Consider the following 16451-nt stretch of genomic DNA (forward strand, 5'->3'; position numbering starts at 1 on the left):
TTGGCTGTGTGACCTCAGTCAAGTTGTTTAACTTCTCTGTGCCTCAGCTGCTTCATTTATAAAGAGGGAAAAATGATTCCTGCCTTTCGGGGTACTTACACAGGTTAAATTCAACAAGGTGACATGTGGAAGGCACCCGGTTTTTAGTGGCATCCCACAAACATGAGTCCCCCTTGCTGCTGTAATTTGAACATGTGCGTTTTGGGAGGATTCTGACCAGGGTGGCCTTGAGGAACAACACCATGGGCCGCTTACTGCTGGCTCACTTTTGCAAGTGCCTAGTGCAAGGCTCACAAAGAGGTCATCACTCAGAGAGACAGCAGGGTGGGCCAGGGAGTCTGGAGTGTCCCAAGCAGACCCACGTGCTAGAGCCTCCTGGGTCCCCAAGTCCCTGGGATCCAAGGGTGGAAGTCACAACTCTTCTAAACGACACAGAAGAAAGCAAGTGAGAAAATGCTCAGGCTGGGTTTAGAGGCATTACTGGGCGCCAGAGTCTTCCTGGTGTGTGATCGCCAGGCCCCGTCCCTGGTCTCTGACACTGACCGAGCACCTAGCGCGCACATCCCTGGAGTCAGGCATTCCACCCACGTGACCCTCACGTCCACCCTCTGAGGTGGGGGCTGTTCTCATCCTGATCTGGTGAAGAGGAAACCAGGAGGGGTCACGCGGCAGACAACTGGCAGATGCAGGATTCGAACCCAGGTCTCCTGACCAATGTTCATGGGTTCCTCTTCATTTATTTCATGATACCATCCATGCTACAGAAAATAGGGAGCAAGAGCAAGCATCTAGGTGAAGGGATTTACAATTCAGACCAATATGGAAAGCAAATCCCTTATGGTCCTTTTACCCCCATTGCTGGATTGGCCCCAGGTCAAAGTCAAGTTTATCTTGGGGGGAGAAAATTCAGTATTCTCCTCCTGCAGCCCAGGGCAGTATGCTCCCCAGGCAGAGGGGGTGGTTACAAGAACTCTAACCAAGCTAGATGAAGGTCAGGAGGGAAATGCGTCACCTCGTCCTGTCTCCTTGACAGCCGGGAAAGAAGTCTTGTATCATCACAGGCTTGCTTCTGCGTCTGACCGGAATAGTTGGACATTCTTCAGTCCACCCCGTTTTGAAATAGGACTCTGTGTAATGGTGATGATGATTTTGTAGCTCACCACCAACCCAGGCACTTCACAAGCATCGGCTCACTTAGTCCCTCACTTCAGGCCACGGAAGTGGGTGTCATTATCACCCACACTTTACAGATGAGGAAACTGAAGCTTAAAGGGGCTGCCCAGGGTCACCTAGCTGGTCAGGGACTGGGGCACAACTCACTCTCATTCTGTCTTGCTCCATAGCCCATGTTCTTGGCCACGGGGCGGATAGAATGCAGGACAGCACTTTACCGTTTATGTAATGCTTGGTGTGCAGCCTCTCGTTGTGGTCCCCACAACACCTGTGAGTCAGATGCCATCATTCCATTCTGTGGAATGAATGAATGAATGAACAAGTCAAAGGCATGTGTTTCCAGAGGGTAATGTGTTAAGTCAGGAATTGCCAAATGATCAGGCTATGAAGAAGGCGGGGGCCAGGTCACAGGGGACCTGAGTGTCCCGCTGGAGAGGTGACACTATCCTCTCCAGGAGGGAGGAAGAAAGCGGGACAGACAGTCGTGGTTATATTTTCCTGCTTGACATTCGTCACGTGGTGGTGCTGTCATCATCCTCCCATTTCTAGTCCCTGCGGGAGAAAGTGGAGGCTCAGAAAAATCGAGTGCGTCAGTGAGGTCATGGCCGAGCTGGGCTCGGACACCTCGCCCCAGATTTGGAGACAATTTCCCAGGCAGTGTTTGCTGAACAAGATGCTGCCAGCTGCTCGTGCGCCTGCATATCCCTCTTGCCACCCTCAGCAGCCGGATGTCAGAATTCCTTCAGAATGAGAAAAAATAGCGCTCTCCATATATAGTAGTTCAAATATTTAATTCTTACAACTAGTCAATGAAGAGAGATAAATGCCAGTCTCTCCACTTCACGGCTAAGCAAAGTGCGGCTCAGCACGGATAGTGATGCGCCCAAGGTCGCCCAGCTACTAATGAACGCAGGACGTGAACCTTGCCAGGCTGCTGGGGGCTCCGTCTGCTCGCTGTCAGCTGCGGGGGATGGGCCTCTTGTCTCCCACCACCGGAGAGTGGGTTTCTGCTGCTGTCTGGAAAAGTGAGGTGGGGCCTCTTCTATCAGACAGCAGAGACCCCACCTACCTGCACTCTCCCCAGGCACCTTCAGCGCCCCATGGGCTGCCCTGGCCCGTAGCCGCGAGCAGTACTGCCTGGCCTGGGAGGCCAAGTACCTGATGGAGCTCGGCAACGCCCTGGAGACCATCCTCAGTGGTCTTGCCAACATGGTGGCCCAGGAGGCCCTAAAGTACACGGTGTTGTCCGGTAAGCCTCCCCCTCTCCCCTACCCTGAGCCAGGCACTGTGCTGGTCCCTAGGAACACAGAGAGACAAAGACTGCATTCCTGTCTGTGAAAAGTTTATGGGTTTTGCAGGGAGAAGACAGATAAACAACCAGTCACGTTATCCCATGGTGTGTCAGTTAGTAATTGCTGCATAACAAGCCATCCTACAAACCAGTGACTTAAAATAACAATCATTTATCACAGTAGCTCAGGAGTCATGAGGCTTCATTTGCCTGTTCTTTGCTGGGCCTGCTCATGCATCTGTGGGTCAGCTGACTGTCCACTGATCAGGCCAGCCTGGCCTGGGGCCACGAGGGTGACTCAGCTCTGTTCCATTTGTCTCTCCTCCTCTCCAGGGATCTCAGACTAGCCCACACCCGTGGTAGAGGTGCACGAGAGGCGCGGGTCCATTTCAAGCCTCGAATCTAGTAACATCTCATTGACCAAAGCCAAGACACGACTGAGCCTAGAGTGGATGGGCAGGGCAGGGCAGGGACAGGGGGCACTGCAAGGTTATGAGGCCAAGTGGGAGAATGCAGGGTGGAGTGACAAATGGGGGCCATCTTTGGAATCTCACACACGGCAGATGTTTGGACACATGAGATCTGGTCCATGTATCATAGATGCATGAGCTTCAATTTTCTTCTTTACTATTTAGTAGTTTGACAACACTTAGAAACCTTATAGATTCCAAAAGACTCTGCATGCATTCACTCAGGCATCCGTTAGCCAGCCGATCACTTCCTTAGAAAGCACTCCACCCCCTAACACCACTGCCTTCATCACTGATTTCCCACCTCCCCAGGCATTGTGGCTGCCCTGACGTGGCCAGCCTCCCTCCTCTCGGTCGCCAATGTCATCGACAATCCCTGGGGCGTGTGTCTGCATCGATCAGCAGAGGTTGGCAAGCACCTGGCCCACATCCTGCTCTCCCGGCAGCAGGTACCTGGGAATAGCAGGGCGCGGGGAGGAAGACGGGGAGCAGGGAAGCAAGGGGGCTGACTTACACACAGACATCATATCTAAGACAAGCCCACGTCGGGGTAGCCCAGTGGCTTTGAGGGAGTGAATGGTCTTCACTGCTCCTCCAGTTCAAGTGACAAAAGTGTCCTAGGAATGAATGACCAGTAAGAATGATAAACTCTGCATCTCTAGCAAGTAATCAGGTGAGGACTGAGAAAAAGAGGCGTCTGTAGGTACGGACAAGTCCAGGTGTTCTGTCCTAGGAGTATAGAGCTACCGCTAAGCATATCTTCAGTGGTCCAAACACCACGTCAAACGGTCAGAGGTCCATCCACAGTCCAGACAGTCAGAGGTGGGAAAGGAGAATGAAGGGTGCACCTAGAAGTAGCACCTGTTGCTTCCTTTCACATCCCTTGGCCAGGACTCAGCCCTGCATCCATCCATAGCTGCAGGGGAGTTGGGGAAACTTAGTCTTTGGCTGGGTAGCTGTGGGCCCAGAAAAACTCAGGGGTTTTAATAACCAAGGGCAAAGGGAGGATGGGTGTGGAATGATAACCGGCAGCCTTTGTCATGGAGTTCCTGCAGAGCTGGAATACTGTTTGATGGAGGGTTTCCACAGTAGTGAATGGAGATGGGGTGGGGGAGGGTGGGTGCATATATTGGCACAAAAACAAGGGACAGGGAGAGAGTCCTGAGATCAGCTGGACCTTTGGAACCCATCAGCTCCTTCCATGTAGAATTTGTACCCCAAAACTTTCTACAGGCAAACAAGAACTCAAAATGTACCAGACTTTCCGATATTAGAGCTTGATCCCATTTGACAATCACTATTTCCAGTGAAATTGGTTTTTAATACAGAATTCCATTCCTAGCTAAATAATCCACCAGATAATAAGGATACTTTCATATCTGGGGAAAAAAAAGAACTTGTACCCAAATAGCCCACATAACTTTCCTTTTCTTATGAGTTGCCTTCTCTACAAGTTCTTTCATCAGAAAATTCCTCTTTATACCTAACTTACTACCTTTTCTTGTAGTTTAAGGCCAATATTTCACATCCCGCTTTCCCATCTAGGAAGAGAACAGTTGTCCCCCTCCACCATGTCACTCTTTGCCTTCTTCCCCATTGCACCTCGGGGCACCTCCTGCCTCCTCTCCTGGCTCCAGAAGGGCACCACTTCACTGCAGTCCTTGGCCACAGGGAGATGTGGAAGGAGAGACGGAGGCAGGGTAATGATGTGTGATGAAAGGGAGTTAACCCAGCCAGCCGCCTCGGAAGAAGCCAGCTCCCGCGGCAGGTGCACCGCTACATAAACAAGGGCCCCGACTCTCCTGATTGAGACATCAGAGCTCAGGGCCGGGAATAGCACGGGCGTGCTTCGTTCAGTGCGAAGCAGGCGCTGAGCAGTGTGCCAGGGCTGCCATTGTCAGGGTGGCTGTTTTGCTAGGACTGGCTCTGCACCCTCCCCCCAACACCTGTGTCCTTTCTCCCCCAGGGCCGGCGGCCTGTCACCTTGATCGGCTTCAGCCTGGGAGCCAGAGTCATCTACTTCTGTCTGCAGGAGATGGCGCAGGAGAAAGGTAAGCCTGGCGTATTGTCGCAGGTGGAAACCCTTCCGGCGTCCATTTGCACCAGGGGTCTTGGGTCATGTGACCATGTTCCCAGCCCTTAGCTAAAAGTTTTAAATAGTTTGAAAAAGACAAAGTAGTTAAGTCATTTGAAACATTGTGTATTTCTTCCATACGTAAATTAGAGTGGATGCGAGACCCTCCTCTGATAATGACATTGGCCTTTATGCTCCAAAGCGGGATCTTGAGTGGGAGGGAAGGGAGTGGGAGGAGTCTGAAATCGGGGTGTCGGCAGAGCGGCAGGGCCACGGTCCCTCTGAAGGCTCTAGGGGAGAGCCTCCCTCTTCCAGCTTCTGGTGGGGCCCGTGTCACTCGGCTTGCAGATGCCACACCCCCGTCTCTGCCTTTGTTCTCCCATCACTGTCTCCTTTGTGGCTTCTCACCTAAGGACAGTGTCGGTAGCTTTAGGGCCACTCACATCCAGGATGATCTCATCTCAGGATCCTGCACTAATTATATTTGCATGACCTAATTACACCTGCAAAGACATCTTTTCCAAGGAAGATCTCACTCACAGGTTCCAGGTGGGCACATCTTTTGGGGGAGCTACCGTTTAACCCTCTACAGACACCTTTGGGATCATGTCACGCCATCCAAACACACACTTTCCAGGCTGAGGCAGTAGAAAGCCTGAGTGCCCTGCCCTGGGCCTCTGGCGGGTGAGACCTCCAGGATGGAAGGCTGGTTTGGGACAGATCTGTCAGCAGGGGCTGCCCGAGGCAGGGGCTTAGAGGGGTGAGGTGCACAGCGTGGGGCACTTGGGGTGCTGCACTGTTCGTGGGACCCAGGCTAACCTCTCTCTCGTGTAGCACAGCAGGAGCAGAGAGGATTCCTTTTGTGGATGGGAAGAGTGGCAAAGAATTTTCGGTGATCTTGAATCTTCCATACATTCTGTTGGCCAAAGCAAATGATAGCCAAGCCCTGGGTCAGTGGGGTGGGGCAGTGTGCTCTGCCCACAGCGGAGTGGGAGGGGAGCAAGTATTTTCCAACTGGTAATCCTGACTCTGACTCTGGGGAACTCAGAGGTCCTGAGCCCAGAGAGCTGGGCACTTGTGCACAATCTCTCCGATGGCCCCCAGGGGATTTGGGCCCGAGGCCACCCAGATCACAAAGTAAAATGAATAAAAACATGAACATACACATACTCACAAAAATACACTCACATGCCTGCATATTGACACACACACGTGGCCTTCATCTTCCTGCAGTTCTCCCACGTCCTCTTCCCAGCCATCCAGAAAGCCTCTGGCCTCCAGGGCTTTACAACTTACCACCCCAGTCCCCACCCCTCCACAGACGGGGGCCAGGCACAGCTGGAAGGACGGCGCAGGCGCAGGCCTCTGCGGGCGTCAGGTGATGGGGCCACGCAGCTCCTCCCCACTGAGATCCCAGGTCAGTTACTGCGAGGGTGCCGGCTCTGGCATCAGGGCATCTGGTTTGAATCCCACACTCACTACTAAGCAGGTCGCCTAACCTCTGAAACACAGTATATAATAATAGTCTCAGCGTGGAGGTGGTGAGGATTAAATGCACTAGTGCAGATAAATGCTGGCATGTAATAAGAGCCTGGGACTGAGCATTTCTGTTATGCCAAGATCTGTCTTAGGCTTTATAAAAGGGAGCGAGCACATCGGATTAGAGCACCCCCGCGCACGTGGGTGACCCAGACCATGGACCGAGCTGAAGGAAAATCGGCCTCCCACAAGGGTGGGGGCCCCGTTCCGGTTCCTTTCTGTCCCTGCCCTCACCTTGCCCCCTCTTCCTTGGCCACCCCCTCCCAAGTCCTGGCCTTGTGTTACTCAGGGGGCACCTCCAAGTCTCCAGCGGCCCAGGGTCATGAATGAATTAATTCACCCTCTGCCTGGAGCTGCTGTTCCACCAGCTCGGCCGTCTGGTTTCAGGCAGCCCTGCTTGTTTAACACCCAGTTAATCTACACATGGAGGAGACCCTCTCCTAATTGCGGGAAAGCTGTCATTATCTGAGTTAGGAGATGTAAAAGAGGAATTAGTTTAATGCGATTGAATCCGCTAATTGTTTTGTAGATTCCCTCAAGACTGAGTAGTAAAATGAGGCAATAAATCCCAGAGTCACCCTAAGCGCAGAAGCCTCAGCCAGCCTCCCCCACCCCGCCCTCCCAGCTACAGCCCGTCCTTCTCTCCCCTCCCCTAAGAAAAGCTGCCTGTAGCAGTCATCCTTTCCCAGGTTCACCTTCCACTCTTGGTGGATGTTGCAAACAGCAGGGGGTTTCTGCTTAGGGGTATGCCGCCATTCACCAGGTGACAAGATGCCCCTCACCCGGGCCTGCCTCTCCCTCAAGCTCAGTGTGGGCAGCTTCCTTTCAAATGGGGGTCCAGACTACAAGCCCCGTGAGGGCAGTCGTGTCTGACCAACCTCTGTTCCTCCTGTACCCGAGATAAAGCTAACAGAGGGTGCTCTGTAAGTAAACTGTCAAATGTTATCAATGTTCACATTGTATCAGTCAGGATAGGCTAGGTTATGCTGCAGTGACAAACATCCCCTAGATCTTCAAGGAGTAACACAACAAAGGTTCACTTTTCATGCTGCCTGTCCACTGTGGGTAAGCAGAGGGCTCTGATCTTTGTAGTTGCTCAGAGATCCAGGCCAACGGAGTCTCCCTGGAGAGGGAATGGAGATTGTGGTGAGTTAGGCACTGGCTCTTACAATGTTTTCACCCGGAAGTAACACAACACTGTCACTCATGTTTCATTGGCCAGAGCAAGGCACATGGACATTCCTAGCATCCAGGAAGGGCCAGTGAATGTATTCCTACCATGTGCTCAGAAGGGAAAGAAGCAGAACTATGTCAGGAATGGCCCTGGTGGCTGCCACACACACCTGATGTCCACTGCAGGGGGCTCACACCTCCATAAAAATAGCATCCAATAGCGGGCTTCATTTACTGACCACTCTCAGTCAGTAGCCAGAGGACCCTACGTGGATTCTGGCCTCTGAAACTAATTCTCAGCCAAGGCCTCAGCCAGACACCACCCTCGCTGAGCCTCTGTGTCTTTATCTACAAAATAGGGACTTTCCTCTCTTCCCACGTTTTGCCTTACAACTTGGGGGATAGAAGTACATCTTGACGGAAAGCCAGAAGGGAGCAGGCCCTGAGGATGCTTGGGTGAGAGCCCCCAGGAGCCCTGGAGCTGGGCCAAGGAGCCCCACGCAGACAGAAGCAGGAATGACACCCAGCACGTTACCCACCAGAGGACCAGAGCTGGGTCCAGTCTGGCAGGGAGCAGGCCCCAGGCAGACAAAGCTCTGAGCTGTGTTGACGGTGATTGGCTCCAGACCGTGCCCAGGAGCCAGAGAAGCAGGGGAGGTGACCTGGTGAAAATGCCTTGGAAATGCAGAGGTGCCCTCAAATGGGAGCGGCTGCACCGGTCAGAGCAGCGGTGGCAACTGCAGCCACTCGTGAGGGCCCAGCTCTCCGCCTGGTTCTTGCTCGGGGATGTATGTACCGCCTCCTCAACCCTCACAACGACCTCACGAGACGAACGGTCCTGCCCCCATTTTTCAGATGAGAAGAGTGAGGCTTAGAGAAAGGTGGAGTTGCTTGCCCGAGAACTACGATTTTGACACCTTTCTTTGACTCCAGAGCTCCTGTTTATACTATTATTTGGGGCCCCTCCTGGTTGGATGTTTTCACTCAAAACAGTGTCTCAGATCAGACCTCTCCAGGAGAGAACTAATCAAAATCAAATTCACTCCATTGGCTCATATCCGTGAAGCACCTACTGTGTGCCAGGCACTAGGCTGGGCTTTGAGGAGATGGCCACCAACCAGCCAGTACAGCTCCTGCCCTCATGGAGCTGACAGTCCAGCCTGTTAAATAATCTTCCCTCCCTGAGACATGAGTTGGGGTCTTGCAGAATGGCTGTGGGAGTCGGCAGTGATGTGTGCCAGTCATATGAAAAGCTCTCGGTGCACAGTAGGTGCTCAGGAAAAGGAGCTCTTACTGTTCTTCCATACCAAGTTCTAGGGCAGCCACCTGGGTGGGGCTGACATCCTTAATCTGATTGTCCTGCCCTTAGGTGGAGACATTTGTCTCCACCACGTAAAGCCTGTAAGTACTTGGTTTAGGAAATAGGAGGAGACACAAGAAGCCAGCCCCCCAGAATGCAGTCAGATGCTCAGCAAGCCTTCCAAGTGTGCTCTGCTCCTCCCACAGCCCAGGCAGGTGGTTTGGGTTTGCAGGGGCTCCTCGGGGGCTGGACCACTCTCTACCCGTGTGTGTGCGTCACCTTGGAGACTGTCAAGGTGTCTGCCAAGCTTTCTCCATCAGTTAGTTAGATCCTCAGAGCCATCTTGCCACATATTCAGGTGTGCCCAGGCTGAGTGGAAGGACTGACTCCCAGTGGGAATCCCTTGCTTTCTAGATGAGTGTTTCAATGCCTGATGTGGCTGGGGAATCTTCATGCAGAAATGGACCCAGATTCAGCGGGGGTTAACTGAGATCCCTACTTCCATGATCGATTCATTATCATCATCATCATCATCTCGCCAGCTAACAGTTATTGGGCACTTACTATGTACCAGGCCCGGCTAAACACTTCACGTGCCTTGTTTTATTTACTCCTCGCAATAATCCTATGAGGTTTTAATTATCCCCATTTTGCGGATGAGGAAACTGAGGCTTACAGAGGGGCTGTAATTAGTCCATGGTTGCAGGACTGGTAATGATGCAGCTGGAATTCGGATCTACAATGGCTAACCCAGGCCCTTTTTCATGACTTGTTCTCTAATTCTTATAGCAACCTAAGGTCAGGATAGTTATCTCCATTTTACAGCTAAGGCTTAATGTGCTCAGGTGGGTCCCTTAGGATTTTTTGGTTTCAAGTCCTGAGATTCCCATCAACTGCCTTCCTTCAGCCGCACCCAGAGCTCCTCTCTGCCAAGAAGGAAAACAGGGAGTTCCTGGTGACTCCTGTCTGCTTTTGTCCAGGCATCCTGTGGCTTTACACCTGTCCTCACCGTCTTTCCCCCTACCCCGCCCCAAGGCGTGGAGCCAGTGCAGACGCATCCTTCAGGGTGGGGCTCACAAGCTCCCTCCTCCATGTTCCACGTGGAAGAAAGCCTCAGACCAGGGAGCATTTAGAAAGGTTGTTTCTTGCCAAAAGGTATAAACTAATTAGACTTCAGAAGATCTGGCTTGCCAAATTACACACACACACCAGGTTCTTAAAGGGGAAACACACACACTCAGGATCCCCAGGGTTACTGATCTTTTTTCCATCAGTCTGGTCTTGATGAAAAAGCAGCCATTTTCTCCTGAGGTTATTATTGGTGGAGCCACAAGGACGCAGGCTCTTCAGAAGTCAGCATCCCAAACACTGGGGACAGGATGCTTATTAGGGAGTCAGCAGCTCATAGGAAATGCTCCTTCATTTGGGGAACTAGAGCTGGACAAGGTGACCCCGTTATCCTTGCTTTACTTCAGAGGGTAAAGTGTGCATTTGTTTGTTTTTGGTGTCGGTCACCACAGATTGGAGGTCTGTGCTGATGCCTGACGGTGAAAGTTTATGTTCTTTTATTGGACTATAGTTGATTTACAATGTTGTGTAAATTTCTGGTGTGTAGCAGAGTGATTCAGTTATATACATATATATACATATTCCTTTTCATATTCTTTTTCATAATAGGCCATTACAAGGTATTGAATATAGTTCCCTGTGCTGTACAGTAGGGACTTGCTGTTTATCTGTTTTATACATAGTAGTGTATATTTGCAAATCCTGAACTCCTAATTTATCCCTCCACCCCTGCCTTCCCCTCCGGTAGCCATAAGTTTGTTTTCTATATGTGACTCTGTTTCTGCGTTTGTTTGTGTGTGTGTGTGTTTAGTTTTTTTAACTCTGATCCTCACGCATCCTCACGAGGCAGGCGTGTAATTCAGCACATTTCACAGACAGGCAGACAAGGACCCTGAGACTCAGAGTTGAAGGGATTTGCCCAAAGGCAGAGCCGGGAGATGGCAGAGCTGGGATCTGCGCCCAGCGCCCGACCCTGAAACCTGGGCCACTCTCCTTGGTCCAGCTGCCCCTGCTCGCTGCCTCCCCCTTAAACAGCTGTCTGTCTCTGCATTCACGGCTTCGGGTCTGGCATTGTCTGTTCTGTTCAGCACTCCTGGCCCGGGACTCAGCACACTCGAGGTACCCGATACCTGTCAGCAGTTGATTCGTTAACGAGGGACATGAAAGCCCCGTGAAGTTTGCTGTGAGTGCTGCTGCCGAGAACAGGGCCAAGGCCTTCGGGTGGCGACAGGCTTGAGCTGCCCCAGCTCAGCACAGCCCCTGAGACCCGGGCCAGCTGGTCGGCCTATGGTCCGAGCCTCCTAGTGACCCAGGGCCCTTAGGCCGCTCGGCTTCCAGGCTTCCCCGCAGGCGCCATCAGCCTGCACGTGTTCACTCTGCACAGTGATCCCGCCTGCCAAACGGTGGGGCCTGTGGGCAGGAAATGAACGTAGCCAGAATTCGCAGAGACGAGCAGTCCACCTCTGACAGCGCTCCATCAGCCAGCCGGCAGGAGGAATTTGCTCCGGGAGCCACTGACCCTCCGAACAAGGGCATTTCTGGCCCCAGCAGGTGGAGCAGTGGGTGGAGGGGCTGTGCCTGATGCCAAGAAGAGCCACGATCCAAGTACTCCCCGACGGCCCCTGGGCCCCTGGTCACAGTGAATTGTCCATTTTTCTATGTATTTACTTGACAAGGTTTTAGAAATTGAGTAGTTGGACAGAGCTCAATTCAAACTGACTCAGGGTATCTGGCTGAACCAGGAAACGGCCACACAAACCAAGAAATCAGTTCTGCTTCAGTTATTTATGCATTTATTCTCCCCTCCACGCCCAAAAGATCGGAAGGGAGTTAATTAGTGACATGACATAGTGTCTCTGGCCGGTGGCCCTGTCCGTGCCGTTGGCAAGACACCGTGTGATAAGCCAGCTTGCCGGTTCATGTTTTCACTCAGCCAATCAAAGCCCACAGGGCCTGCCGCACTCTGGGCATCTCGGAGCACGTTAATTATGTCAGTCCTGGCTCCGCCACCTCTTCTCCTTCTGTCTTCTGGCTCCATTTGATTCCTGCTCTTTGTGCCTTCAGGATGCAAGGGATGGTGACCTGAGCTCAAGTCCAGGCTCTGCTGGTTACTGTCTAGGTGGCCTAAGGCAAGTCACCTGACCTCTGAGCTTCAGGCTGACTAGTCAGATGGGAAGCTGAGGCCTCTTGGGACTTAATAGCTACTGCTTGTTGAACATACCGTGTACCAGGCACTCTGCTAAGTGCTTTGCATGTTTTCTGACCCTAAGATGTAGGTATGGATGTTCCTGTTTTGACAGTGAAGAGGTTGAGGGCCGGGACCATATCCATTTCCTCCTTCCTTGTGTCACCAGCATTGGGCGTGGGACTTGGCACAGAGAAGAGGTACATAAAGGTATATATGGAGGGCCCAGGGTCCAGCTCCAGCCTGACTGCCCGGCTGGCCTCTCAGTCAGGTGGCTGTGACCACACGGTGCTTGGCAGTGAATCACAGTTCCTTGCTCCCGCCTCCAGTAGTTTATCCAGGTGGATTTCCCAGGCTCACTGTGGCTCGCTGCCTCTGAGCTCTCTGGAAGAAACTAACATCTTCAGACTGGCAGCTCCCAGGGAAGGAATGGAGCAAAACGTAGGATTCGTTTGCTCCTTTAATAAAACTTTTGAACAGGTTTGGCTGCAGACTAGGCTGACCCCCTTTGAAAGGCATTTGCGTCCTCTGAGCAACTCAGACATCCTTGACCTTAGCAGTCGCACCTGCTGAAGTGCGTTTGCTCACACACGGAACCTGGGTTGTCTCAGCTGTGTAAAAGTGGGGCTCTGGGACCTTGCTCTGGCCTCACCTCTGGGGCCCGGCCCCCCTGCTCCACCATTAATTAACCCTCTAGGCTTAGTCACCGCTTGATCCACGTCACCCTCCTCCCACCAATTGGCCATAGACCCCCAGTGCCAACTAGGCTGCTGGTGTCCCGAGGGCTTCAGTGCCTGGGTGGCCAGCATGTCCCCAGATCTGCTCCTCGGCCTTTCAGAAACATGATTTTATCCATTTGGAACCCAGAGCTGATCAGAGTCCCACTAAGCACATTGGCAAGAGACCGTGTCGGAAACTGAATGCTGATTCATTTTGGTCCACCCAGAATTGTCACTTTCAAGGAGATGGAGCAGGCATCCATGCTCCCTGTCCGAGCTCCTGCCAGAGCTTCTGCAGTGAGCACGGGGAGACGGACGGCATTCTTCTCATTCTGGCCCTGGTGAGCCCTGATGACCGTCCCAGTCCCATGGACAGATCCCCTCTCCAGCGACTGCTTTCAGTTTCCTTCCCTCCCTGGCCATCCTCTCACCCAGAGTTTAGTGTAAACAGGTCCTGTGCCTGAGTCCTGGTTGATAATAACTGAAGAATCCAGACCCTGGCCAGTGAGGAGCATTCCTGTGGGGACTAGGGGTTCCAGCAGGGGAAGCAAACACCCCAAGTCCTCTTAATTTACATATTAATGAACCATCTCAGTTCACAGCATTCTGTAATGGAAACTGTCGGGTTATTTTCCCGCTGTATCTACGATGCCCATGACCATCAAGCCTGCTTAGCCGCCGTCACCAAAACAGCTGTCTTTTAGAAAATTGCCAGGCCTGTTTTGTAAAACAGAAGACTAGAGCATTCCTGCCTCTAGTTAGTGTGTTCCCCACACTTTGTGTTTTAATGACAGAGTCTGAGTTTGGGGGCCCCTGTCCCTGCCACCCCAGCACGGATGTCCCCGTGTGAACTCTGACCTTTCAGGTCTCCAGTATGTTCTTTATTCTTCATTTCTTCCATCTTTGGTTCACTCATTTACTCATCCATGTATTCATGCAAAGCCTCATCTCCTGGATTTCCAGGACTTCTCAGGAAATCCAGCCATGAGAGCAACAGCTTATAGATAAATATAAAACATTAGAACCAGAAAGAACACTGATGTGAGCAGGAGGCCTGAGGCGGTTGGGAAGCCCAAATGCAGGAGAGTGGACTTTGCAGCCGGGCCTGGATCTGAATCCCAGCTCTGCCACTTACTAGCTGAGCACATGTACCTAGTCCCTGTGCCTCAGTCTCCTCGTCTGTGAAATGGGTCTACTAATGCCTTCGTCAGAGCATGACTGAAAGGATTAAGTGGAATAATACATGTAAAGCACTTAGCAGAAGGCTGACGAGAAGTCGGCATTCAGTCACCACTATCTTTGTCACTTACTGTTATTGTTATATTTCCTCCTGTTATTACCCATTTGCTATCATTGAGCTGTGAATTTAACTACTAGCTTCCGAGCAACCGAAGCAAAAACAGAAAGCATTGAAAGAATATAAAGTACCTGTTTCTCACTTCCACGAGGGGACGTGGAGATGCCAGCTCCACAAGTAACAAGACCTTCCGTTTCAACCTGACATTCTGTCTGACGGTTGCACCCTCTCCTTTTAGGAGCGAGGTGCTCAGGTTCCGGCCCAATTAGCCATCAGAACCTCAAACAGCTCTCGCTGGAAAGTTTACCCACCTGGAGCTCTGAGGACACGTCGTGGCTGGGGATGACCTTTCCGAGGGGCTGCCTAATTGTCAGGTTGTCGCAGGGGTGTCTGCAGACACTCAGGCTGGAGATGATTTCTTCAGCTTTGAGCACCTGGGTACTTGGAAGAATGTTAACTAGGGGACCAGTCCCAGGGTGGATCTTCATTGGGGTGATTTTACACTTTGTAACTTAGCCGCGGCTGGAGATTGAGGCTTCAGGGGACTCTTGTTGAACCTGGATCACAGCTTAGAAAGCAGCGGAAAGCATGGCTTTTAGTGCATCCTGCCTGTTCATCCTACTTTCCTCTACAGGAGTTTGATGGAGAACAGCTGCTCGTCTCCAAAATAAGAAGCCATCCTTCCAAGATGAGGGGAAGCGGGAGGGGAGCTGACGTTTATTGAGGACCTACTGTGTGCCAGGTAGCAACAGACTCCATCTCAGTCTTCTTCCCAGTCACCTAGAAAGGTGTAGACGTCATTACACCTGGAAGCAGGTGTTAACAGTTTCCGTTTTTACAGATGGGGAACCAGACGCCCAGGGAAGTTATGTGACTTATCCAAGGGCACACAGCCAGTAACAAGCAGATCTGGGATTCTAATTTAGGTGCGTCTGACTCTAAACCACTTCCCGTTGCCCCTTCTTTATGTTGCCTCTCGTCATAAGCTTGCAGCCCTCAAATTGCCTCAAATCTGAGTAAGAGAGTGGATACCAGCCTTAAAACAAGGGCAGTAACAGTACCAAATGCCTCATTGCAAGGGCCCAGGTATTAAGCAGTTCCCAGGAGGGAGCCTGTCTTTCCAGGTGGCAGGGGAGGCTTCAAGGAGGAGGTGGCAGGTCTTGAGGGAAAAGGTAAACCTTGAGACGCTGCGAGGGAGACAGGCCTTTGAGCTGGGGACTGGCAACAACAAAGACCTAGAGGGAGGAGGATGAACGGTCTGGAGAGGGCAGGCGACCTGAGCCAAGGTTTCTGCTGGGAAGTTGGCAGAGGTGAGGTTGGAGAGATGAGCAGGGTCCAGAACGTGGGAGTTGGACCTGTTGAGCGGAAAGCAGGGACCTGGACGCAGGCTGTGACTTGAGTCTTTCATGTCAGTGCTTTCACTTGATGTCTGTATTTACCCATCGGTCAGCAGACGTCTGCTGAGGACCCACCAAGTGCCAGCACCTGTGCACGGCACTGAAGGGACAAAGGTCAGCCAGACTCCATCTACCTGCTGAGGTCACAGATGGGAAGGGCTCCCCGCCGATCACGCCCCCCACCCCATCCCAGCCACCCCTGCCTGTGGCTGCACAAACCTGCCCATCTGCTGGTCCCAAAGGCCCCTCTGCTCTCTCTCCGCTTCCCAGAGGCTGAGATCTCCAGCCGCCAGTTCAGCTCAGCCTTTGATACCTGATAAGAGGCTTGTTGAACTTCACCAAATGAAGCCAGTTGACTGAGTGCCCTTCCTGCCAGGCCCTTCCCAGTTAGAGTCTCATTTGTTCACAGTCACACAGGCGTAAGTGAAGGAGCAGAGGGTGGGCCCCAGGGCTGCCTGACTCCCACAGCAGGACTCTCTCCATGGCCCCATGGGGACCCTAGACCTGTCCCTTAATTTGATAGCTCAGTGTTGGCCCAGCTTATCCAGGATGCAAAGCTTGTTAAAGGCACCGCCAGGCCTGGGATTCTCTTCTCAAAGTTCCTCTCAGGGACCCCGGGGAGCGGCAGGTGCTCTGGGGTGTGGTCAGCCCACCCCTTGGCAGTGGCATTTCAGGAAGCTTCTGGGGGAGGGCCCGACCCTGGAGACACCTGGTGCATTTCTGATCGCTGCAGCACCACCTTGCGGTGACTTTCAGGCTCACATT

At 52.3% G+C, this 16451-nt stretch overlaps 1 protein-coding gene across 5 annotated transcripts in view; it reads left to right on the top strand.

Annotated features, from left to right (window-relative positions):
• TMCO4 (transmembrane and coiled-coil domains 4) overlaps positions 1 to 16451 on the top strand; it is a 78368-nt gene that overhangs the window by 37581 nt on the left and 24336 nt on the right. For all 5 annotated transcript variants that reach the window (XM_072975244.1, XM_072975241.1, XM_072975240.1 and 2 more), the window contains 3 exons: positions 2258 to 2422; positions 3247 to 3383; positions 4901 to 4985. In XM_072975244.1, the coding sequence (XP_072831345.1) occupies positions 2258 to 2422; positions 3247 to 3383; positions 4901 to 4985 (387 nt within the window). The remainder of the gene's footprint in view (positions 1 to 2257; positions 2423 to 3246; positions 3384 to 4900; positions 4986 to 16451) is intronic.

The sequence above is a fragment of the Vicugna pacos genome, chromosome 13 (genome assembly GCF_048564905.1).
Source record: "Vicugna pacos chromosome 13, VicPac4, whole genome shotgun sequence".
In the NCBI taxonomy this organism is placed as follows: Eukaryota; Metazoa; Chordata; class Mammalia; order Artiodactyla; family Camelidae; genus Vicugna; species Vicugna pacos.